This window comes from Gobio gobio, assembly GCF_949357685.1.
Source record: "Gobio gobio genome assembly, chromosome: 3".
Lineage (NCBI taxonomy): Eukaryota > Metazoa > Chordata > Actinopteri > Cypriniformes > Gobionidae > Gobio > Gobio gobio.
The window spans coordinates 35,169,161-35,195,188 of NC_137099.1; the positions used below are offsets into that span (position 1 = coordinate 35,169,161).

The window sequence follows — 26,028 nt, forward strand, 5'->3', positions numbered from 1 at the left end:
AAAAAGAGTTAAATCACGCGGGTTGTTAGCATGTGACAGTGTCAGTCTTACAATTTGACCTTTTAAAACTGTGAGAAATACTTGCAGGAGGAGCTCCGTTTGACAGCAAGCAGTGATTGGTTGACCGTCATATACTGCCTCCTCCCTGTTAAATGTGCAAAAATCAGTCATAATTCAGCACGCCTTCTTTCCTGAAATAGCCTGCGGTGGGATGCCGGTGGTATAAAGTTTTTAGGGAAAAACAATACCCGCTCTCATTCGAGTTTTAGTCAGAGGGCCGCTTTATTTTGTGCTAATAGATGGCAGAGGAGGTTTTGATAGATCCTAATGGGAAAAGTAGAGGGGTAAGTAGGACTAATTTACTTTGCATATTAGGCTATTGTTATTCTATTGTTGTTGTTGTTGTTGTTATTATTATTACATGCAAATGCTGTAGTGTCTTGAGTTAGGCTATTGCTATTATTATTGTTGCTATTATTATTATTATTACATGCAAATGCTTTAGTGTCTTGAGTTATGACAGACAAATAAAAATATTAAATTATGAATGCTCGTGTCATGAGACATCTGTCGAATTCCTCTGCATTTACAGGGAGAAGTTGCAAAGAAATAATCTTTTTTTATTTTGTTCTTAAAGTAGGCTAAGCGATTGTTTGCAAAGCCCCATTTATCCTGCAATCTCTGTAAAAGCATAACTAAACAAAAACCCATATTGCGAAGTGCATTGTACCTGTTTATTTCTAGCATTTCTTCAACCTAAAAATATACACTTTTTGTCTGCATTTGACAGACAGCATATTGTAATGTTTAGAAGAATTATACTGACTACTGAAACTTTTATATTATCTTTTATTTTAAACTTTTATATCTTAGGTAGAGCTAATGATTCCCCATTTTGTAAGTGTGTTAGGCTACCTCAGTTACCATTGCTCATTTTGAGTTAAATCTCTCTCTCTCTCTCTCTCTCTCTCTCTCTCTCTCTCTCTCTCTCTCTCTCTCTCTCTCTCTCTCTCTCTCTCTCTCTCTCTCTCTCTCTCTCTCTCTCTCTCTCTCTCTCTCTCTCTCTCTCTCTCTCTCTCTGTCTCTCTCTCTCTCTCTCTCTCTCTCTCTCTCTCCCTCTCAGTCTCTCTCTCTCTCATTTTTTTTCTTCAAGAATTAAAACTAGCGAGAATATGGCTAAAGAATGCCACTAGCCAGTCTGCATAGCTATAGAATGACTTATGAACCTATGTGCTTTCACACTTCTGTGAAGGAAGCCCAACAAGACAGCAACATTAGAGAGTTTCTTAAGAGCTTCTATACATTTATAAAACTTATATTTTCAAAAGCAGTGGTCTGATATGTCTTTTATTTGGCATTTGTATCATCAAATAATCAAGCTTCAGGGTTTATAAATGCACAGTAATGCAAGTATTTTAGCGAGCTGCTGTGGAATTGAGCAAAATTGTAGCAAGGGAGCTGTCATCTTAGAAAATAAGATGGCACATCTTGTCAGTCAGAAAACAAGACAAAACTGTTTATCACTGTAGATGTAAATGTAGCCTATATTTTTGTAAGCAGGGCCCACATGCCTACCCCAAACTGTGACTCTAACATCATAAAGATTTCTTTATGTGGGGCTTTCACATTGGCAGTCCAAAACAGAGCATGGTTTGCATGAAAATATTGGTAATGTGAAAGCTGTTCCTTAAAAAAAAACCTAAAAAAAAAAGCAAGCACACACCATCACTCACTCACCATATGAATGTGAAATCTGTCAGGCAGACCTGGAAGCAGTACACTGGAACCATATTTCCCATTCATTTTTCTGTGAAGGGATTAGTAAAAATTCTTCAATAAAGATAAACCAATCCAACTTCAGATATGAATCACAACATTACAACCTTTTTTTAAAAAGCAAAATATGGTATAAGGCTGTGTACTACAAATTACTCATGCCAACAAAACCCCCAACTTTTGTATATTTACCCCTAAAGGTGCATATTAGTACCTAAATGGTGCATATTACATTTTGAATGGAGTGATTGGAATGAATGATGTAATAATAATAATTTGTTACATTTATATAGCGCTTTTCTAGGCACTCAAAGCGCTTTACATATAGAAGGGGGATTCTCCTCAACCACCACCATATAATGTATATCCATCCATATAATATAATGTAATCACATTATACACAACTGTATGAAAATATTGACTGATTCTGCCTCTCTTAGAAGAGTTGTTTGTTGTGAAACGTTTATACTGTTATTACTTGGTTTCTCTTTACTGAAAATGAATGTTTTTTTTTTTTTAATTCCAGAACTGCGTCTTGTGAACATCTTGTGCCTGATACAGAGAAAGCTCTCTTTTTGAGAACTCTGTTCTCTATTTGGGCCCATGTGACAAGGTCCCGCCCATAAAATAAAAAAGAAAGAAAGTCAATTTAACCTGAATTTCAACTGCTCTTGAGAAAACCTGGAAACACATAGTTGCTTTTTGAGAATATTTCCCTGAATGTCATACTCCAACAATGCATTACTAATTTATTTTATTTTAGTATTCCTACTACAGTATACTACCACTATAAATCAGAACAAAATGGTTTGTGAAATATAAGAAAGGAATTTCCGTTTATTTCTATTTCTCCACTTTTACACACTTTTTATTCACGAGCGACATCTTTCATACTTTCAGTTTCCTACTTCTTCCATCTCCTGCAGCTGAGAATTTCTTTCACTTAAATGCTTTCACACTTTTAGCAGGTTGTGATAGTGTTGAGAATTTTGTTCATGTGCAAGATAATTATTGTAACTCAGTTTGCCTGGGCAGTGAACACTCATGCCAGATCTAGTCATGGTCCACTTCCACGCTAATGCAGTCACATGCTAAAGGGATCAGTGCCAGAGTCTAATACTTCAGACTCAGCGTAGGGTTTTTAAACCATTTAGCATTTATGCTTAAAGTGTGATTTTGTACTCCAGATAGAAAATTCCTACTTCAGTGTTGGTTGCAGTGTGTATTGAAATGCTAATATTTCTGTAATCTTCTCATGCTGCCTACCATAGACAACAGCAGTGAACACACAAAGCTGCTTATAGGGAGAATTTGTGATTAAAGAAAGGTCTGTTCATATTCATATAGTTTCATATACTTACCAAAACAGCTTCCTTATGAAAGAAACCTCTTGTTAGAAACATGTAATGGGCTTAATCTAAGTACTAGACATCTTCTGAAAAGTGTAAATCCAAAAACAAGAAAGTATGTTTTTAAAAATGGTTGTCTGTCACATGTTTCTCCAGCATCTAACCTCATCCCTGTTGGCAGTAGCGTTCCTCTCTTCCTTTGGGAGCTCCTTGCTCTATGGTTACAACCTGGCTGTGGTTAATTCTCCTGCACAGGTGACTGACACCAACAAACACAAGTTTTCACATAGCCTCACATACAGTAACAGTTACAGTTTTTGTATGCTGCATTGCTGCTGCGGGTTTGGAACACAAAATTTGCCGTCTGACATAACATTTAATATGAATGAAGGCTATTTCAACTGATAGATGTCAATAGCGCTACAAGTGCTAAATATGAAGTTATTCAATCTTCATCACTGTGAAGGCTTGAAATTGTACATTCTTCTGCCAAGTCACGAGTATTACTGACTAGAAGTATCAGAGCATGATCGTACTGAAAGTATTGTTTAACTAACTTCAGCTTGTGAAAGAGTAATGAGGCTAAAAATGTATGCTCTAAATTCATGCTCATTTAGAAGAAATAAATATGACAATGGCAAAATTGGTACATAGAAAAAGGTCATTAGAATGAACAAAAAAAAGAGAGAAATGCAACCATCACATGAGGGGGGAGTGAGTTTTTCTCTATTATGATTACATTTATCTTTTCTGCACTGTATAATTTTGACTGGCTATTTTGATTTTTCTATCGTTCTCTATTCATCTAATTGCACTAGAGGCCAATTTGATTACAATTTGATTGCAAACAGCTGAGAACTTTTTAACCCATACTTGTAATTGCATTAAATGTGTGATTTAAGTTAGTATAAATTATTTTGGTAAATGAATCTCATATATCTGCCTATCATATATTATAACTGGGTAAGCATGATAGCATGATGGTAATGCCCAGACAAGGTATTAGAAATGTATATTAATTAAGAGCTACACAACATATTTTCTGTGTATTTGTTCTTCTCATAGTACATAAAGGACTTTTTTAATCAAACCATTGTGAGGCGAAATGGGTCAGGAGTGGATGAAGAGACTCTTACGCTTATGTATTCAGTCACTGTGTCTATATTCGCCATTGGAGGCCTGGTGGGCTCTCTCACAGTGGGAATGCAGGTTACCCGATTTGGGAGGTAGAGTATGCGGCTTATACTTACATTACACTTGATACATTACACAGGTTCAAGGCCAAAGTCCTATAGCTGCTTGAATGTTTTGTGCGTCTTCCTAATTTGTAGGAAAGGGACACTGGTACACAGCACCATTCTGGTGTTTATCGGTGGAGCGCTGATGGGCTTCAGCCGATTATGTGGATCTCCAGAGATGATCATCATTGGACGCTTCATTACAGGGATACATTCAGGTAATTCATTCCATTTAAAGGTGCAGTGTGTAGCATTTCTGAGGATATGTTGACAGAAATGCAATATAATTTACATAACTATGTTTTCAGTGGTTTAAAAAGACCTTAATGAACTGTCATGTTTTTATTACCTTAGAATGAGCCATTTCTATCTACACACCGCAGGTCCCCTTACAGTTCAATCGCCATTTTGCACTGTCATGTTTCTACAGTAACCCTAAACGGAAAAACTTCTCAACAGAGTGCTAGTTCTACTGTCTCAGACAACAACATTTTTGTCATGTGTCGGTCACAGTAGCTTCTCAATGTGCTTCGAAAGGGAAGGGTGAGCGGTAGACAGTTGCAATTCACAACCTCACCAATAGATGCTGCTCAAATTTACACAGTGAACCTTTAAGGCCTTAAATGTCAAAAATGAAAATAATGTCATAATTTACTCACCATCATGCCATTCCAAATCCATATGAATTTTTTTTTCTGCAGGACATAAAAGAGTTTTTTTATTTTTTATTGACTAAATGCGGCCACCAAAACAGTTAACATTCTTCGGGACGTAATCCGGCCTAGGGTGAAATATTACCTCGCACCTCGAGAGCTGTGCTCTGCTCCCAAACGAAGAACACAACACTTTTGTCCTTCGTCCCCAGAAGTAGATCGGGGGGACGGGGAGACACATCTCCTAAAGTTCTCTGACATTTTTTTCAACTCCTGCTCTTAACAGACAGAGACAAACAGTTTTGCACACATTTAAGCCGTGTCCCAATTCAGAGGCTGCATCCTTTGAAGGCCACGAAGGTCGTACTGAGCGTTGTTGTTGTTTTTACATTTGTATCATTAGATATTTGAGTAAGTTGAAACCCAGAACTTTAATTTAAACATGTAAATCTGCAATTTCTCTCAAAAAAATCCTGGTGTGCAATGAATTCTGGAGTAGGCAAGGCCGTGAAGGATCCATCACAGAAACTAAATTGAAGAATTTGAAGAAGCCTTCGATTGGGACAGCCTTCGTCGTGCCGCGGTGACTCAATTGGGCTTCGAAGGATGCAGTCTCTGAATTGGGACGCAGCTAAAGTGATCGACAAAGCGGCATCTAAAGACTGCATCCGAAAATGTAAAAATGTTTCCTTCGGAGGAAGGCATCAAGGCACGTCTGAATCCAATGTTAGCTTTACTTCCTGTCTCCTGAGGTACCTTCATCTGATCAATTTTTGAAGACAGCATAGATGTATCCTTCGCTGCCTTTGACATTCCACAATCCTTTGCGATCCATTCGTTCCTATCATATGCTTTCCATGGCTTGGCGTGTGCTACACAAAGTCATTCCCATAATGTCAACACTATGACGCTGCATTGCTGTTCTTCCCCTTTCCTTCTTAAAAAATTACACTTGACTGTTCTAGTGCCATCAGTAATATTCATCTTGTGTATTTTTCTGCTGTACTGAAATGTGTTCCTCTGCTGTGCTGCTGTAGGAATATCTCTCAGCGTTGTGCCAATGTATCTGGGAGAAATTGCTCCAAAGAATCTCCGGGGCTTCCTAGGACTCGTGCCCAGCATCTTCATCTGTATAGGAGTGTTTATTGCTCAGATTTTAGGACTCCATGAGATCTTGGGCAAGGTGGTTCCGTTCTATTTCATTTGATAACATTTGATTACATTTCTCTGTTATGAATATTACAGAAATATTGATTGATATATTTTGAACTTTTGTTGTGCCAGCATGTTTTGCCATGTAAAACAGATCTGTTACTGCTGTGATTTTAGTCTTGTTAAGTCTTCTTATCATTATCATTTGGTTGTTTCACCCAGGAAGAGCACTGGCCTCTGTTTCTCTCCCTAGTCGTGGTGCCTACATTCATACAGCTCATGTTGTTGCCATGGTTCCCAGAGAGTCCGAGATATCTGTTGATGGAAAAGCGGAACATTCATGCCACTATCAAAGGTAAAGACATTTCTTACTTGAAGAAACAGTTCAGCCAAAAATCTAAATTATGGCTGCATCCGAAATCGCATACTTCCCTACTATATAGTAGTTGAAAAAGTAGTATGTCTGAATTCACAGTACTCATAAAATAGGATGACTTCTGCAGAGATTCTGAAGTGCTCATGTGATGGACACTTTACTATCCCATGAGGCCATGGGAGACAATTTGTGAACGGCAGTGAAGCGACCCAACTGACGCTGGTAGGTCACATGGTCACATGACAATAGCTGGGTTTCCATCCAAATGTGAAGCAAACAAAAAAACTAAAACATCAAGTTGTCGACTGTGGTATTGGTATGTCAAATTTATTAATTTATTCGGCAAATGCGTTTCCATCTCTCATTATTCGCATGAGCTCTTTTTCAAGTCAAAAACCACAAGCAAGCGTAAAAACCCTTTTGCGAATTACGGTATATTTATTTCAAAACTTGTCGTTTCCTTCACTCGTTTCTGATGCGATTACTTCAAAATGCGTATATAAACAGGGTGATGGAAACATGACAGATGTTGAACTGTACGTCCAGATTACATTCATACTATACGCAAATTCATACTATATAGAATGTACTTTTTAGTGTAAATACTAAATGAAAAGAAGTACGTACTCAGAGAGTATGCGGTTTCGGATGTTGTTCCATCAGGACATTGGATCATGTTGTTCCAAATCTGTATTACATTCTTTCTTCTGGAACACAAATGCATTGTAATTGCATGGAAAACATGGATCACTGCATCCGCTGGTGTGTCAAGTTTGAAACCAAAATATATTAACATTTCTATTTCTGTTTCACAAATTAAAATCCATGAAAAGAATGGATTCTAGAAATTCTTCTGAATGTTTCCTTTCACTTCACTGCGTTAAAGCTGATTGAATTGTGTTGGAGGGATTAGTGGCCAGACCAGGAGACTCTCATAAGCTGTTATTGGCCTTACTGTGATCTCAGAGCTTTAAAAGCCGCCACTACAAAGGCCTATCAGTCATACAGCAGCTACCAGGTGGAGAACTCACTGACTACAGCAAAGAATGGGACACAGGATTACAGAAGAGTAGCAGTAGAAACATAGACATTTCCATACAGAATTAAGATGTATTTGTACATTATTTAAGGGGATGATTTTGATGTAGGGGAGCGCGGGGCACAACCTAACGCGGGGTTAGTTGTAACACGCACGTTTTAACACTTTCCACACATGCCAGAATGACGAAACTTCGTGTATTTACTAGTTGCCATATCAACATTTTTTAGAGAAAAAGTAGCAGCAAAATTAAAAAAATCTCTGGAAGATATTACTGAACATTTATTTAACCATAGCAAAAGTAAATTTCTTAATTAAGTTTATTTTTCATCTTTGTTTTTTTGTGTTTATTTAAAATAAGACATCTGATATTATTGTAATCTTTTATCTGTTATTTAACAGTTGAGATCATTCTTTAATGCTGATCTAACCAGCAGAAGACACGAGCCGTGATTTAAATCCCAGTTGTGCAGATGGGGTGCGTTATAACACACTGCGTTTAAATGAGCCCCTATTAAAAATGTTATTATATTCTATACTTTTATTAATTATTTTGAGAAACCATAAGAAAACGGTGAATAATGACTTAGAGCCAATGTTCAGAAATGATTCATTATTATTATGTTTTTAACTATGCTGTATAGCTGTGTTTAGCGATGTGTTTGTTGTCAAACTCAAAAATGAGTATATTTTAAATTTTATTTTAAAAAGTTAATAACTGTATTTTGTTGACAAAATATTTTAGTTTGTCTTGGATATTTTTTTGATTATATAAGGTAATGTGGACATGTTACAATGTACCCCACCTATGGGGCATGTTGTCACATTTCACTTCCATTCTTTCGGGGTAAATCAAGAAAAAAGTATACACAGTATTAATGAAACGACACCACACAATTGTACTAGACATGTGTGCAATTAATGTGGGAAAAAATAAATACTCTGAACCCCAAGTGGATTTACACAAACTTAAACAGTCAAAAAGCGTTCCCCTAGCTTATAATGTTAAGAGGCTTAACATCATGTTGAGTTGCTAATTGAAGCATTTCTTAAGATATACATCTTAAATGATGATCAGGTGACTGAGATAAATCATTAAACACTTACATATAGCTAACCTGCATTGACATGCTTATGCTGTATAGCCAAAGGAGAACTGCAAAGTTTTTTTTTCCTACACTACAAACACACAGTCTGTGAGTTACTCTCGTTTCATCCAACCTTCCACTGCCAGTTTATTTTCAAAGTACTATCAAGCCAACCTTGCGGATGCTTTCCTCTTCGTCGACTTAACCACCGAAAAGATGGTGGGAGATCAAATGTTGGATGGCTAATAACTAAATGAAAGCAAAAGCGAAATTTTGATTTTAGGCCCATCCAGGTCTTCATCTCCTTTTAATTTAGGTTCTATCTCCGCCACTGTTCAACCTAATGTAAGGAATCTGGGGGTTATATTTGATTCGTCACTACATTTTGAAAAAAAAAAAAAATCAGTTCAGTGGTGAAGGGCAGTTTCTTTCATTTGAGATCGATTGCAAAATTAAAACAGTTTTTGTCTACAAAAGATTTAGAGACCGTAATTGTAACGTACTGCTCTGAGTCAGAAGGTTGAGGATCCAAACGCAGCTTTATTGAGAGGGTAATTCACAATCGTAGTCAAAAACAAGCAAAAGGTCATACACAGGCAAGCAGTCCAAACAGGTAAACAAGGCAGGAGAGACAGGCAAAAGGGTAATCCGGGAGACAGGCAAGAAATCGAAAAACCGACAGACATGAAACCAGGGAAAACGCTCAGAAATGCAGTTAACAACAAACAAGACTTAGCAATGATTGACAGAATGAACAGGCTTATATAGGGTGAGCTAACTAGGTAATGGGGTGCAGGTGGATGTAATCAATGGGTGTTGAAGAGTCCGGGCAAAGGATTATGGGAGATGTAGTTCTTGATGGAGTGACAGTCTGGAGTGGAGTGCCCTCTGGTGGTTCTCATAAGCACTCACACAGGACGAATTGTGACAGTAATCCACGCCTTAATAACATCACGTCTGGACTACTGTAATTCTCTGTACTGTGGCCTGCCTCAAACTACAATCTCTCGCCTGCAAATTGTTCAAAATTGCCACAAAAAAGAGAGATCACATTTCTCCCATTTTAGCGACTTTACATTGGCTTCCTATCAAGTTCAGTTCCTATTAGTTATTTTAATCTATAAAGTTTTATATATGGATATTTTTCATACACAAACGCGTCATTTCACTTCAGAAAGCCTTTATTAACCCCCCGGAGCTGTGTGGAGCAGTTATATGATGGATAGATGCACTTTTATGGACTTCAAAAATCACCCATCAAGTCAATGCCATTATAATGCTTGGAAGAGCCAGGAAGAATGTCATACCTAGGATGGCTTGAGGGTGAGTAAATCATGGGCTAATTAAAATTTTTGGGTGAACTATCCCTTTAAGTATACTGAAATCCACACACACAGATGCAGAGAGTCCAGAACATGAGCTAAATAACAGGAACAGGTAAGTATCCAGGTAAGTCAGGTAATGTGCCTCAGGTGTGCATTGTTAAAACTAAAAGGCTTAATTTGGGAAAACAAAGGCAAACAAGAACTAAACACACCGGAACTGAACACAAATTAAGATAAAAAAACCATCAAAATAAAAGTCTAAGGACACGGACACAGGGTAATCGTGTCAGATGGGCTAGCTGCGCCCGAAATCTCATACTCTCTTGACTTGGTTTCTTATCTTAAACAAGTAGTTAATTCACAACCAAATCCTCTCCTGTGTCCTCATGGGATTGTAAAGTGTCCATCATATGCACACTTCAGATTGTCGCAGAGAGCAGTAGGATATCCAGGTACTTTTTGCCTACTCTTTTCTGAGTACTGTGAATTCGGACATACTTCTTTTGTCACATACTTTTTTTTCTCGCTTACTGTATAGTAGGGAAGTATGCGATTTTGGATTCAGCCAGCCATGGTTTATTTGAATAATTTGTTTAATGGCATTATTTTACTTTTAAGTACAATGATTTAAGGTCAGTATCATCAATACCAATACGGCTACTGATGTCTCTATTAAATGATTGTTTTTCTGGGGATGAAATGAGTAGTTATGTACTTTAAAGTAAAACTTTTAATTTTACATTATTACAAAGTGCACTTTTTAAAAGTATTTAAAACTGTAACTTTTAAACGTGTAGTTATAAAAAAAGTGTACTCTCTTTAATATATTATCTGCAAGTACAGTTTTTTTTTTAATCTTTAATGATTTGAAGTACACTACAAGTAATAAAATTAAGCACACTTCTTTTTCACAAGAGGCGGCTTTAATCCAAAGTGATCTGTTGTATTCTGCTGTTCTGATTCTCTGGTGTTCTGACCTGATCTGATACTCTTATATATAATGACGCTCATATTCTGATTCCTCTTTGCAGCATTGAAGTGGTACCGAACTAAGTCTAACATCCAGGCTGAGGTGGAGGAGATGCAGGAGGAGCAGCGCTCTTTGTCCTCAATGGAGACTGTCTCAGTATTGCAGCTCATCAGGGATCCCTCTGTTCGCTGGCAGCTTATTACAGTCATTGTGGTCAATGCTGGGATGCAGCTGTCTGGAATCGATGCGGTGTGTGTGTGTTCTTAACAGTGGTACTGGTGATGACAATTACCATACAATGGCAATAACTTTATTTGAGATAATAAAATGGAACACCTGGTTTCTATTTCTAGATCTGGTTCTACACCAATAACATCTTTGAGAATGCCGGCATTCCTGCTCATCAGATTCAGTACACAACCGTTGGCACTGGAGCCATAGAGGTCATCGCTGGACTCATAGGGGTGAGAATACCGTGCATACCGTAAATATCAGGAAACCGTATTACGATGCTTTTTGCAATTGTGATTGTTCTGTACATAAATATACGGTTCTGTGCTGAGTAAACATAGAATGATAAATTTAACCTTTGATAATTGGCTCTTAACACTGTGTAATTCATGTTGTCCAGTGCTTTACTATTGAGCGTGTGGGTAGGAGGCCTCTGATGATTGGTGGCTTTAGCTTTATGGGCGTGTGCTGTGCTGGAATCACTTTCTCCCTCATGTTGCAGGTAATTATGAACACCAACATTTACTTGCTCTTGTCTCAATGACCTCAAGATTATTGACACTTGTGAAGGGCCAAGACAGACATCACTTGTCTCTTCATCGGACACAGCACGTCCTGACACAGACATCAGAGCCGTACCTAAAGAATGTGTATCCAAAAGCACACAGCAAATATAATACTAAAATCTACAAAATGACTCATTAAATATAGAGAGGTTATAGGTGAACTGATTTATCAAATATAGAAAATGGTTATAACTTGATTATCATTGATTCTTATTTTAATATTGATCATAATATCATTCTTGAAGGATATATGTCTGATGAAGAGACAAGTGATGTCTGCCTTGACCCTTCACTTGACTAATAATTAGTTATTACTTATTACTATAACTAATTGTATCTTAAAGGTGCTTTTAGAAAATTTACAGTCTAGCAAGAATTATCTTTTATATATTTAATAAACGTATATATTTCTTTATATATATCTGTGTGTGTGTGTGTGTGTGTGTGTGTGAACAAGTCTCTTTTGCTCACCAAAGCTGCATTTATTTGATTAAAAAAAAACTAAATCAAAAATAGTGTGAAATTGTTACGGACTGCTCTGAGACTTTAGCCTGTTCCTCTCAGACTCTCGTACATTTCGTTTGTACAGAGAGTCTGGCCACTCTCCATTGACAAGCGTTAACTTCCTTGAAGGCAGGTACTCTGTTGAAGTTTAACACTATTGGATCTGCCCAGAGCCACTCTGGATCTGCCATAACCAATCGCTAATGTTTGGTCGTGACATATATCATCTCAAACGCACGACATCAACGTCATCGTTCTCAGCGACTCCCTTAGGTTAAAATTTGAGCGGAGAAAAACAGAGATTATACTGCAATCCCAGACGGAGTACTGAAGGAAAATAAAAATTGAGCCGAAGTATGTAGGAGGGTGGAGCCAGGCTACCGAGACTTGGGTTGAAGAACCAAATGCAGCATTACTCGGACAATCCAGAATCATAATCCATATAACAGACAAGAGGTCAAAAAAACGGGCAAAATGGTAATCCAGAAAACAGTAGAGAATCCAAAACCATGACACAGGAAACCAGAATAACGCTCAGAAATGCAGTGTAACAACATACAAGACTTAGCAATGAGTGAGAGAAAACTCAGGGATTATATACACAGACATTAGCCAGCTAAAAACACAGTTAGATGAAATCCCAGATAATGAATCCAGGCAAAGGTTTATGGCAGGGGTCTCCAAACTCGGTCCTGGAGTTGCCACTGTCCTGCAGAGTTTAGCTCCAACCCCAAATAAACACTGCTAGGCCCTAAGACACTGATTAGCTGGTTCAGGTGTGTTTTATCAGGGTTGGAATTAAACTCTGCAGGACAGTGGCCCTCCAGGACCGAGTTTGGAGACACCCTTGTTTGGAGTGCCCTCTGGTGGCCATCATAGGCACTCCGGTTGGCAGTCATGATTGAAAAATTGTTAGAATTTAAAATAACGGTTTTCTATTTTAAAATGTTTTCAAAATGTAATTTATTCCTGTCATGGCAAAGCTGAATTTTCTTCAGTGTCACAGAAAATAATTCTAATATGCTGATTTGTAACATATCTTGTTTTATCAATGTTGAAAACGGTTGTGCTGCTTAATATTATTGTTAAAATCCATGATGGAAACAGCATTTATTTGAAATATAATTATTGTCACTTTTGATCAGTTTAAGGCGTCCTTTCTGGATAGATGTATTAAAGTAATAAAATATTACTGGCCTCAAACTTTTGAAGGTTTTTATTTTTATTTAGTTTATATATTTTGATCTCCAGTTCTGTTGTTTTTTTGGTTAGGCTCATTTACCCTTTATGCGGTACATCAGTGTGGCCTGTGTGGTTGGAATCATCGCTGGATTCTGCATTGGGCCTGGTGAGGATCTCACTGTACAGGAATTTATCTTATACAGTATATACACTCACCTAAAGGATTATTAGGAACACCTGTTCAATTTCTCATTAATGCAATTATCCAATCAACCAATCACATGGCAGTTGCTTCAATGCATTTAGGGGTGTGGTCCTGGTCAAGACAATCTCCTGAACTCCAAACTGAATGTCAGAATGGGAAAGAAAGGTGATTTGAGAAATTTTGAGCGTGGCATGGTTGTTGGTGCCAGACTGGCCGGTCTGAGTATTCCAAAATCTGCTCAGTTACTGGGATTTTCACGCACAACCATTTCTAGGGTTTACAAAGAATGGTGTGAAAAGGGAAAAACATCCAGTATGTGGCAGTCCTGTGGGCGAAATGCCTTGTTGATGCTAGAGGTCAGAGGAGAATGGGCCGACTGATTCAAGATGATAGAAGAGCAACTTTGACTGAAATAACCACTCGTTACAACCGAGCAATACAGCAAAGCATTTGTGAAGCCACAACACGCACAACCTTGAGGCGGATGGACTACAACAGCAGAAGACCCCACCGGGTACCACTCATCTCCACTACAAATAGGAAAAAGAGGCTACAATTTGCACGAGCTCACCAAAATTGGACAGTTGAAGACTGGAAAAATGTTGCCTGGTCTGATGAGTCTCGATTTCTGCTGAGACATTCAGATGGTAGAGTCAGAATTTGGCGTAAACAGAATGAGAACATGGATCCATCATGCCTTGTTACCACTGTGCAGGCTGGTGGTGGTGGTGTAATGGTGTGGGGGATGTTTTCTTGGAACACTTTAGGCCCCTTAGTGCCAATTGGGCATCGTTTAAATGCCATGGCCTACCTGAGCATTGTTTCTGACCATGTCTATCCCTTAATGACCACCATGTACCCATCCTCTGATGGCTACTTCCAGCAGGATAATGCACCATGTCACAAAGCTCGAATAACTTCAAATTGGTTTCTTGAACATGACAATGAGTTCACTGTACTAAAATGGCCCCCACAGTCACCAGATCTCAACCCAATAGAGCATCTTTGGGATGTGGTGGAACGGGAGCTTCGTGCCCTGGATGTGCATCCCACAAATCTCCATCAACTGCAAGATGCTATCCTATCAATATGTGCCAACATTTCTAAAGAATGCTTTCAGCACCTTGTTGAATCAATGCCATGTAGAATTAAGGCTGTTCTGAAGGCGAAAGGGGGTCAAACACAGTATTAGTATAGTGTTCCTAATAATCCTTTAGGTGAGTGTATATATATATATATATATACTGTATATAGTCATTTTCATGCCTTCATGTACATCTTACTCTTAAAGGTTGCCCTTTTAAATTTGTTTATGTTCTAAATAACATATATTTATGTAAATGATACTAGCGCAATTAACTCTGTCAATGGTTTACAATGGTTTCATGGGCTTTCTTAGTAAACAGATGTTCTAATGTACTGCAGCAAATTATACACATTTTAAAATGAGCCAAAGTTTTCTACGATTAATGGGATAGTTCACCCAAAATGAAAATTAGACCATGATTTACTCACCCTCAAGTCATCCTAGGTGTGTATGACATTCTTCTTTCAGACGAATACAATCAGAGTTATAGTAATAAATAAATGTATCTATCCATCATATAACTGCTCCACACGGCTCCGGGGGGTTCTGTAGCGTAGTGGCGCGTTTGTGTAAGAAAAATATCCATATTTAAAAGTTTATACACTAAAATAGCTGGCTTCCGGTGGTCAGAGGATAGAGCAAAACACCGGTCATGAATTAGAAGTCTAAAACGAGAATTTTTGAAGAGAAATGGAAGAGGATTTCGATATAAGAGAAGAGGGGCTTGAGTTTGTTGTCCAGCCCTATCCGCAAGAGGTGTCAAAGCTTGCGATGCTCCTGCAAGTTACATCGCATCAGGGGTTACTCTTTTAGCGCAAGTCGACTTGCGTACCGCTGACCGGCGGAAGCTAGCTATTTTAGTCTATAAATGTTTAAATATTGATACTAATCCCCCGGAGCTGTGTGGAGCAGTTACTGTATATGATGGATAGATGCACTATTATGGACTTCAAAAATGACCCGACAATTCACTGCCATTACAAAACTTGGAAGAGCCAGGACTTTTTAATATATACTCTGATTGAATTCGTCTGAAAGAAGAATGTCATATACACCTAAGATGACTTGAAGGTGAGTAAATCATGGGCTAATTTTCATTTTTGGTTGAACTATCCCTTTAAGCCTTTTATTTGATAGACTAGTGCCACCTGCTGCTGAAAGAGTATATTTGTTTTTTGTTTGCAAAATCGTATATGCTATGCATATGTTACATAACTTATAATATAGTTGTGTTGCTTTTTAAATGAGTTCAAATATGTCTTCTTAATATGACTTTGAGGCTATTATGTTTTCTCCTGCACAGCTGGTGTCCCGTTCCTCATGACTGGAGAGCTCTTTAGACAGTCCCATCGACCCTCTGCCTTCATTGTAGGAGGATTTCTCAACTGGATATCGAACTTCACTGTGGGATTTGTCTTTCCGTTCCTTCAGGTAAGCCTTTTCTTTAGGGAGCTCACTGCATATTGTGGACAGAATGCAGTTTACAATTTATTTAATAGCAAATTACGTTGTCAGCACTAATTTGAGTGAAAAGTTTGTTGTTCATTCCAGGTTAAAGTTTGATTTTAATCCCAGATTTTCATTGTATTTCAGATGTCAGCTGGTGCGTTCTGTTACCTGGTGTTCTGTGGTGTGTGTGTGGGCGTGGCAGCCTACGTCTTCTTCATCATCCCTGAAACAAAGAACAAAACTTTTGTGGAGATCAGTCAGATGTTCGCCTCAAGAAACGCTTGTGAAATTGAAAACCAGCCGCTGGAAACCACTGACCAACTCAAGCTCAAAAAGATGAATGGGTATGGAGCACTGGTGCATGTAGATGTGGACAAAATGGAGAAATAGTTGTGGAAAAAAAGGCAGTATTCTGCTCTGCTGCTACAAAACACTGTTCTGAGTGCTGTGAGAATGTGATGCTTTCATTTAAGAATTATTATGTGCCATTGGAGCATTTACTACAAAAGCACCATTAAAGCAGCCCATTTTATTCTCTGAAAGCCATACAATAGTTTGTGTGATGAACAGACGAAAAATTCTCACGTCTATCTGACCAAATATCAAATCTGCACATTAGATGCCATATTTGAGAGTTAATTTTATTTTGCTGACAGACCTGTGGGGATTATATCTTTAATTCCAGTTCTAGATTTGAAAGCTACAAAATTGTATTATTTTTAATGTTCAATTTGAACTGCGAGCTTCCTCACACAAAGCTATCATATGCTTTTAGAAGACTTAGGATATGTTAGAGCATATGGACCACACTACTGTTCAAAAGCTTGGGGTTGGACATTTTTTTCTCATAAGCTCTCCAAGGCCAAAAATACAGTGCATTGTGAAATATTATTATATTATTTAAAATAACCGTTTTCTATTTTAATACATTTTAAAATGTAATTTCTTTCAGCAGCCATTACTCTGGTCTTCAGTGTCACGTGATCCTGCAGAAATCATTCTAAAATGCTTATTTATATGCCAATTTCTTGTTGAAAACAGTTGTGCTGCGTAATATTTTTATGTAAAAGTTTTGCTCACTTTTGATTAGTTAATGTGTCCTTGCTGAACAAAAGTATTAATTTCTTTCAACAACAAAAAAAAAACTATTTGACCCCAAACGCTTGAATAACAGTGTACCTCTATATAGATTTTCTTGGGGCGTGACGGCCCATAGTCACTATGAACCTTTTTAGTATACAGTAGTAAAGAATTATTTATGATTTGTGGTGACAAAAATTTGAAAGTGTGTTCCATGGAAAAAATATTGTATATGGGTTCTGATTCCACATAACCGTCCTCAGGTTGCATTCCAGGGAACTGTTCCTGTATAGTCTCTTAGGATAAGAACACATCATCTAAATGACAAATAACCAAAGAACTTGACAAGTGCTTCTTGCTGTATTTGGTTTGCATATTTAAAGAAAAAGAGGATTTCTGTTCCTCTTGTCTGTTGAAATCTGTGATCTAGCAGGTACAACATGGCTAAAATTATTATTATTATAGACCTTATTCACGGCAGCGCCATCTTTGATTTTAAACAGAAATGAAAGCGAGGCTGTGAGGGATAGACATACATCTCTTCAGTGGGCTGTACTGTTATGTCATGTGTTTTGGATTGTTCTGCTGAAAAAAAAAAATCTTTATGAGGAATTTCAGTAGACAAAAAACCCAAGACAATATGAGCTGAGGAAAATTATAAGTGATCTAGGAGCTTGATACAGCTCTTTACAGCGGATACCAAGTCTATCCCTCACAGCCTCGCTTTCATACCTGTCATGGCACTGCTCTGAAGAAGGTCTATTACTACCAATGTGGCTTAATGGATTTTTATGTAACTGACATCTCGGATTCTTTAAATGTAGCGTAGGCAATTTTGGAAAACATTAGATCCCGCCCTCCCTTCAGAGTGCTCTCTAAAGCCACGCCTCCTTCAAAACACATGAACGTGCAGGTCGCACACAGCCAGAGCAGATTCAGCAAAGTGTCATAAGACACAGCGCTAAGTTACCTATACTAATGAACATAATAAACTTACAGAGCTCTTACTTGTTCCACCTGACGGCTGCAGGTTAATTTTGGAGTTGATAGTGTTTCCAAAGAAATGCAAGAGTCTGAGGATGTGAACAGGTCCGTGTAGAATGTCACGGGTTGCCAGCCTACGCTTGTTGTTTTGGTTCAGGAGGCGTCTGCTGTTTGTTTGCGGCACTCTGCGACTGTCTTTCTGCAACTCTGCATAGGCTCATGGAGCGTGCTGACGACGTGTGATGTCTGCACGAGCAGACCGAATGCAATGATTCGAGGAACATTTTTTGGTCCTGAGACTTCCACAAGTAAATGTTTTTAAATATTTAGACCACGTCTATTATTGATTGCTGTCAGGATGTGAACAGAGTTTCAACCAGAAAAACAAAAAGGGTTTATAAAAAATTGCCGACCCTACCTTTAAGCCATATTGTTTTATAGTCTCCTCTCCCTTTTTAAATTTGGGAGTATGTTCTTGGCTACATTAGTAGTTTTATTGCAGAGCCTAAGGAGTATTTGCCTTTGTGGGGAGTACATGATAATAATAATAATAATAATAATAATAATAATAATAATAATAATAATAATAATAATAATAATAATAATAATACAAAAAATTATAATAATAGTAATAGTAATAATAGTTATAATAATAATAATAATAATAATAATAATAATAACTTAACAATAAATAAATAAATATGTTAACAAAATAATTTTAACCAATATCTGAAAAGCAATATACATGTAAAAATGTATGTGAAACTTTATTTATATATATAAACATATTCTGTACTGTAATTGTCTTACTGTTACAGCTGAAATGCGTTTTAAGCTATTGTCTAATAAAAATAAATGTTGTTTTCAATTAATACAACAACTGTTTATTTCATATTTCATGTCATATGACTGACTTTATGTATGGATTGTGTATTTATGAAAGACCACAGTCTGACATGTGCAGGAAAAAAACAGCAGAGGGCGTCCAGGACATAAATATCACCACAGTTTCCTAAAACTGGGGTCTTCCCCATGTGAAGGACGCTCTTCTTAAAAAATAAAGGCAGCTGTATATACTGTCTGAGAAAGAAATAAAGAAAGTGTGAAGATATAAAGACCACATGGTGTTTGTAAAAATGTAACAATTGGCTTTTATATTATTTATATTTATTTTGCACTAAAGTCAAAAGAAATTATAAAAAATATATATTACCTGGAAAATATTATCTGTAATATTAGATTTATAAACCTGAAGAGAAACTTAAATTCAAATGTGTAGAGCTATAGAGAGCACTTTTTTCCCTCTAAATTTTCCATGGGCATCCATCCCTTTGTGGCCCCCTGGACACCAGTTTAAAAACCTAAATGAGTGTTTAGATGATCTGTTAGGGTAAAAAAGAGAAGTTATAATTCTTTCCCTCACTTTTTTTTCTTTTTAGATTTTTTAATTGTTTATAGACATACACACAAAAATGAACTAGTCTGCACAAAATAGAACAAGCTTCATCATCACGTGGCATCATCTTCCAGCGACTCAGATGACAGGAATGTTAGAGTTGTCACCTGATCACCTTGCACCATTGACATCACACTGAGATTCGGGTGGAGTATCCAATCACATCTCCTGCTGGGTTTTGAGTGACAGAGCAGCAGATACAGAGAGTGTTTGATCGATGAACACTCCTCTCAGTTCCACCCGAGACATGCAAGAACACACTGTCACTGACAGATTGTGTCAAGTGTCCACTGAGCTCTTATCACTTACATCAGTCCATCCGCCCTTCGCACACACACACATGGCACGCACCATCTCCCCAAAGCCCCCACCCATCCACTGTCAAGAGGACCAGCACATACCAGTCAGGTGCTTTCAACACTTGAAAAACTTGCCATGGAATTCCAGCTCTGTCTTATCTCTCCTGAATATGGCACAGCATGTTTTTCATACCTGTCTAAGCTTCCTGTGACTCCAGACATTTCATCCACAGGAAACCCTGGAGAGCCAAGTCTTATTTTTCATACAGTTAGGTATTTTTGCTGGGGAAAAAAAGATTACTGTACACAGAATTATGTGTTCTGTTATTTGTGGAATATGGTGTTTCTTAAATAAACTGAAATTATTATTATATAATTAATATATATTTATATATACAGTCCAGTGGTCCCTAGTTCAGTGGTCCCAAGTTCGGAGGTCTCGGCGCTTCCAAGTCCGGTGGTTCCAAGTCCAGTGTCCCCAAATCTGGTGGTCTTAGCACTTACAAGTCCGGTAGTCACGAGTTAGGTGGTCCCAAGTCTGGAGGTCTCAGCACTTCCAAGTCTGGTGGTCCCTAGTCCAGTGATCATGAGTCTGGAGGTCTCAGCGCTTCCAAGTCTGGTGGTCTCTAGTCCAGTGGTCCCAAGTCCAATGGACTCAAGTCCAGTGTCCCTAAATCTGGTGGTCTTAGCACTTACAAGTCCGGTGGTCACGAGTTAGGTGGTCCCAAGTCTGGGGATCCCAAGTCTGGAGGTCTCAGCACTTCCAAGTCCGGTAGTCCCTAGTCCAGTGGTCGTAAGTCTGGAGGTCTCAGCGCTTCCAAGTCTGGTGGTCTCTAGTCCAGTGGTCCCAAGTCCAATGGACTCAAGTCCGGTGGCCCCAAGTGTAGTGGACTCAACTCAGGTGGCCTCAAGTCTGGTGGTCCTAAATCTGGTGATTTTAGTGCTTACAAGTCCAGTGGTCCCTAGTCCAGTTGTTCCAAGTCTGGAGGTCTCAACGCTTCCAAGTCTGGTGGTCTCTAGTTCAGTGTTCCCAAGTCTGGTGGTCCCAAGTCCGGTGGCCCCAAGTCTGGTGGTCCCAAATCTGGGGGTCCCAAATCTGGTGGTCTTAGCACTTCCAAATCCGTTGGTCACTAGTCCAGTGGTCCCAAGTCCAGAGGTCTCAGCGCTTCCAAGTCTGGTGGTCCAGAGTCTGGTGGTCCCAGATGTCCTTCCACTCTCACCAGTGCTACCTGTGATGGCAACTGCCATTTTGTGTGTTTGGGCCGCACATACGTTTGCAGCTCCCTCAGAGCTCCCTATCTGTCCTGTCATAGCCAAGGAGGCTATCTCTGAAACAAAGCGGAGCTGAGCACACTATCATAACAGGACAACACAGAAAACACTGGGGTGTAGAGTATACACGAGAGGTAACAAGATGACAAGACACACCTGGGAACAAATCAAACACTAATCAACAGGGGGGAAAATTAACCAGGACTACAACAATGGAACACAGGACAGGAAACAGAAACATAACATAATGATGACACAAAAAAGGCAGGTGCCAGGCACACAGTCAGACGTAAAAAAAGAAGAAGGAATTAATTAAAAAGCCTTTATTTGGTATGGCTTCAGTCATCTTGTAAAAACCTACAAGAGCCAACATGTTTCGACCAAAAAAATGGTCTTCTTCAGGGCAAAGCAGCACACAGAATGAGAAGGACACCAAATTATAAGTTGAACCCCACCCATAGTCCAAAAGCATTCATTTAGCCTAATAAGGCCTAATACAATCAATTAACGATTAAATCAGGTCTAGAGGATTGGGGAAACCAACGTAATGAGCAAAGAAAAAAAGTAAAAAGAAAAAACAATACAGAGAAAAAACTATCCTTCAACGTAGGCTACCTGGAGAGAAAAACAAAGCAATATCAAAGAGAGTTTTTTCTCTGTATTGTTTTTTCTTTTTACTTTTTTTCTTTGCTCATTACGTTGGTTTCCCCAATCCTCTAGACATGTTGGCTCTTGTAGTTTTTTAAAAGATGACTTAAGCCATACCAAATAAAGGCTTTTTAATTAATTCTGTCTCCTTTTTTTACGTCTGACTGAGTCCCTGGGACCTGCCTTTTTTGTGTCATTGGATTTTTCCCTACCTCAAGAGCACCTATTACGGACTATTTAACTCTACCTGAGCGCCGGGTTGAACCTTTTGCATAACATAATAATATTATATCATTATGAAGATTATGCTGATAATGATTATTATTATTAGTTGGTCATTTATATTACTGTTATTACTCTTTGGATTTTTGGTGACCCATATAACAGTATGTCAGTGTGTGAGTGTGTATGTGTGTGTGCAAGCATTCTTAGGTGATTAACACATCGACAGTCCCAAACTGGGGCTGCAGAGCAACTGTGTATGTGTACAGATAATAGAGATGATAGACGCCTGAAGAAGGACAGAAATGCCCCCGGAATGTGCCAATCTCATGTTCTATGCATCCAACGGAACATTGTTAAAAGCATTCCAGACTATTGTGACACCAAAAAAAAAAAAAAAAAAGATCTCATTGTATATTTACATGTGAATGGTATACTAAACTGTGGAGGCTGCAGGGTTGTGTGCCATTCCGAGATAAATTTACAATTACTTTTAAACTGCTGGAATTTAATTGAATGTGAATTGAGATTGCAAACAGTACACAACTGAAATTTAAATGAAAGGAAATAAAATTAAAATGAACTGAAATTCACTACTTCCTATAGGACGTGGCCAATTCAATTCAAATTCACTCTCATGAATTGAAAGAGAGCCAATTCTTCAATTCTGAATGTTGCACAAACCTACAAAGATTTGTCCCACAAACCCACAAACCTAGTGCATTAGCCGGTTTAAGAAGAATCATAATTTTATACACACTACAGGTGTGGTCTTTCTAATGGAATAAGATGAAGAATTTAAAGGATGGAGTGAAGACGGGGTCAGAAGAACATGATTCTGTAGGGTTTGTGGTCCCCTAACAATCTTGTGGTTGTCCCCCACCCAGATGGGGGTCACAGCGTAAGCTGGGGTCACATTTAACCCCTTTGCCACACACACTCATGTACAGCTTCACCTCTGTGACAGACAGATGATTAGTTCTCCAGGCTGGCTGTGGGAAAGAGGAGTCCTGTTTCCATGATGCAATAGCTGACTTTTACAGTGACTTTTACTGTTGCAGTGAGACTGATGCAACATGGGATATATGGAGGACTGGGGATGCCAGCAAACTAATGTCATACCAAACATCAACCAAAACCACCAGGTAAGATTTATCATGTCAGATCTCTGTGTATCTCATCCTAACATTTCAGCCTCTCTTTAACAAGAGATATTTAAAAAAGAAAATAAAAAGACATCATGACAATCCAAGTATTACTAATGCTGGACTATCAAGGAATATTTTAAGGTAGTGGTTTTTAGATGCTTTGTTGCCATTGGACACCCAAATATGACTTAGGACCGCTTCCTAAAATATAAAGGCAGATTCTTTTTTACTGTGAGAAACTAAATTGTTCTAAATACAGTATATGTAAACGGTTATGTGGCAAGTATTCACTGTCTATTCAGTTGGCACTTTAAGTTGTGTTAATCCTGATGAGAAACAATAGTGTAGCAATAATAATAATTATAATTAGTAGTATTCATTAATTAATTAATTAATTAATTCATTCATTCATTCATTCATTCATTCATTCATTCATTCATCCATAAATATGTACATACATTCGTACGTACATACATACGTGCGTACGTACATAAATATGTACACATAAGTACATACGTTCATACATACATATATTCATTCATACATAAATGCAAAATCCCCTTGGGATGTCCAGACCATTCAGAGTAGTAAGAGAAACATAAGTAAGTCATTCATTCATTCATTCATTTTAGATGTTGAACACCCTTGTTTTAAGGGGGCAACCAATGGATTTGAGGACAGTAATGTTGAGGCAGTGAGGGTGATGTTAAGGTTGAAGAGACAGAGACTGCAGCAGGCAAAACCTCAACATGGTAAAATAATTAGGCCTGGCTTTGATGGGGACTAAACAAACATTACCGCTCTCAACACTGCCCTTTTTCCCCTCTCCTCCTCTCCGCGATGAGTTCCCTCTGAAACGCTGGCCAGCCGACTCCCTTTCTGCTTTCTCGCTTTGTTTTGCATGCGAGTACACACACACACACGCACGCACGCACGCACACACACACACACACACACACACACACAGTTCTGAATGTTCTTTCTCCCTTCTCTTACTCTTTTTCTCTGTAGAGTCTCTAGAGATGTGCTGAACTTTTCTGGAGAAGCAGGTGAGTCCGAACGCATATTTTGCAGCTTTTCTGATCTGTGTTTCAAATTTGGGATTGACATTTGAGATATAAAGTCCGCAATGGATTGCCAACAAAATAAAATCTTGACATTTTAAAATAAACAGGTGGGTTATAAACCTTTATCATTTCTGATTTCTCAAAATGTGAAGCCCGATAAGTGATCTAATGAGGTACCTCAAATCCTCCAGCAAACGCTCAGGGTTTGTGAACGTTGCATTGCAAATGTGCTGCAGCGATCTTCTAGTCTTTTAGGCTTTAGTTGAATTAATATTCAGCTATAACTGAGAGTTTCTGGTCCATTGGAACACAAGCCTACAGAGATCAGTAGAGCTCTGATTCAAGTTTCCTATCAATCACCATATGTCTCTCAACACTTGAAGAATTCTGACACAAAAAAGGTATTTTAAAGTCCAAGTATTAGGGTCAAAAGCAAGCCATTTCATCTTTGGCTTTCCATCTTTTTTTGTCTTTTTTTTTTTTTGGGGATGAAAGATGATATAGCAGGTAGTGACAGGGTAGCAGTGACCCTCTCCAGAGCGAATTCCGTTGTGGGAGGTAACACCCCCATGTAGCTCCTAGGAAGATTTCAGCCATCTCTCCCTCTCAATTTGGATGGACGACAGTTTAGTGAGCCCAGGACCTTGTACATTTATATTAAGACCTTATATATATCTTCCCAGGTTTTAAGCAAATGGGATTTCCACCACCATACCATACTTAAGACAGCTCTTTCGGGAGGGGTTTTCGAAGAAGTTCAAAGCTCGGAAACATAATCGCACTAGAGGGTCTGATCGATGATGCACCTGGGACAAAAATGTTTAGGATTTAAAAAATAATTTCTATCTCATCTTTCAGAGGCCTAAAGCTGTTTTGGGAGCAGAGAGAGAGAGAGAGAATGAAAAAGGTTGGAAAAGCACAGATGGGAGGAGATGAAGAGCAGAAAGTCAAAGAGAGAGGACAAGTGAAATAAGACAGAGAGGGAGAGAAAAGGGGGGATGTGAAGAGAGAAATGGAGAGGAGTTAGAAAAAGAGAGAGTTAAAGAACGGGAAAGAGGCAGAAAAGGAGAGTCCCTGAGGTCCTCTGAATTTCCTCTCTTTCTTCTCGTCCCTTTTTCAAGCCTCTTTCCCTCCCAGGTCTACACAGCTGTTTGGACACCAGGGGCCACTTTTCTGCACCCAGATGAAAAAGAGAAAGACTCAAAGCAAACTTGCAGGTAGGCCTGCAAAAGCAATCGCTTTCTCCAGCCCAGAACAGAAAAACAGAAGAAAGGGGGAGCAAACGGCAAAAAAATCGTGTGTTTGCTTTAGTGTGTGAGTGTGCTAGGCCCGTGCATAAGGGAGACCACATGCACGCCCAATACCAGGAATGATATCTGCTTTTATTGACTTTGTTAAACCGTTCTCAATGCTACATCCTATGTGTTTACAAGACAGTAAATCAGATCTCATTCAGAGAAATGGAGCACCCATGTCAATGGAAAAATCCCTTGGCGGAAAGGAGAGTAAAAGCAGAGAGCAGGAGCATCCTCAACCTGAACTATCCACTACCTTGGCCTGACTAAAAGATGCTGGCTGGCAACACTTTCCAATAAGATTGAGTTTGATAACATGAATGCATTAGGTGATAATCATGAACTAACAATGAACAATTAAGTAAAG

General features: G+C 38.5%; 1 protein-coding gene across 1 annotated transcript; it reads left to right on the forward strand.

Annotated features, from left to right (window-relative positions):
* The first annotated feature begins 246 nt into the window (after positions 1 to 246).
* Positions 247 to 17,604, forward strand: slc2a15b (solute carrier family 2 member 15b). The gene is made up of 12 exons (XM_079811469.1): positions 247 to 344; positions 3,282 to 3,380; positions 4,191 to 4,351; positions 4,457 to 4,581; positions 6,054 to 6,199; positions 6,391 to 6,523; positions 11,028 to 11,215; positions 11,320 to 11,430; positions 11,598 to 11,699; positions 13,540 to 13,615; positions 16,045 to 16,172; positions 16,335 to 17,604. The coding sequence occupies exons 1-12, from the start codon at positions 300 to 302 to the stop codon at positions 16,578 to 16,580; spliced, it is 1,560 nt and encodes a 519-aa protein (XP_079667595.1). The 5' UTR covers positions 247 to 299; the 3' UTR covers positions 16,581 to 17,604.
* The last annotated feature ends 8,424 nt before the right edge of the window (positions 17,605 to 26,028 follow it).

Bases quoted from the DNA above. Each gene is read 5' to 3' on its own strand.
- slc2a15b (XM_079811469.1), top strand. From the start codon at position 300: ATGGCAGAGGAGGTTTTGATAGATCCTAATGGGAAAAGTAGAGGG. The intron at 6,200-6,390 runs GTGGTTCCGTTC...TGTTTCACCCAG, and splicing joins TCCATGAGATCTTGGGCAAG to GAAGAGCACTGGCCTCTGTT. The intron at 16,173-16,334 runs GTAAGCCTTTTC...ATTGTATTTCAG, and splicing joins TTGTCTTTCCGTTCCTTCAG to ATGTCAGCTGGTGCGTTCTG.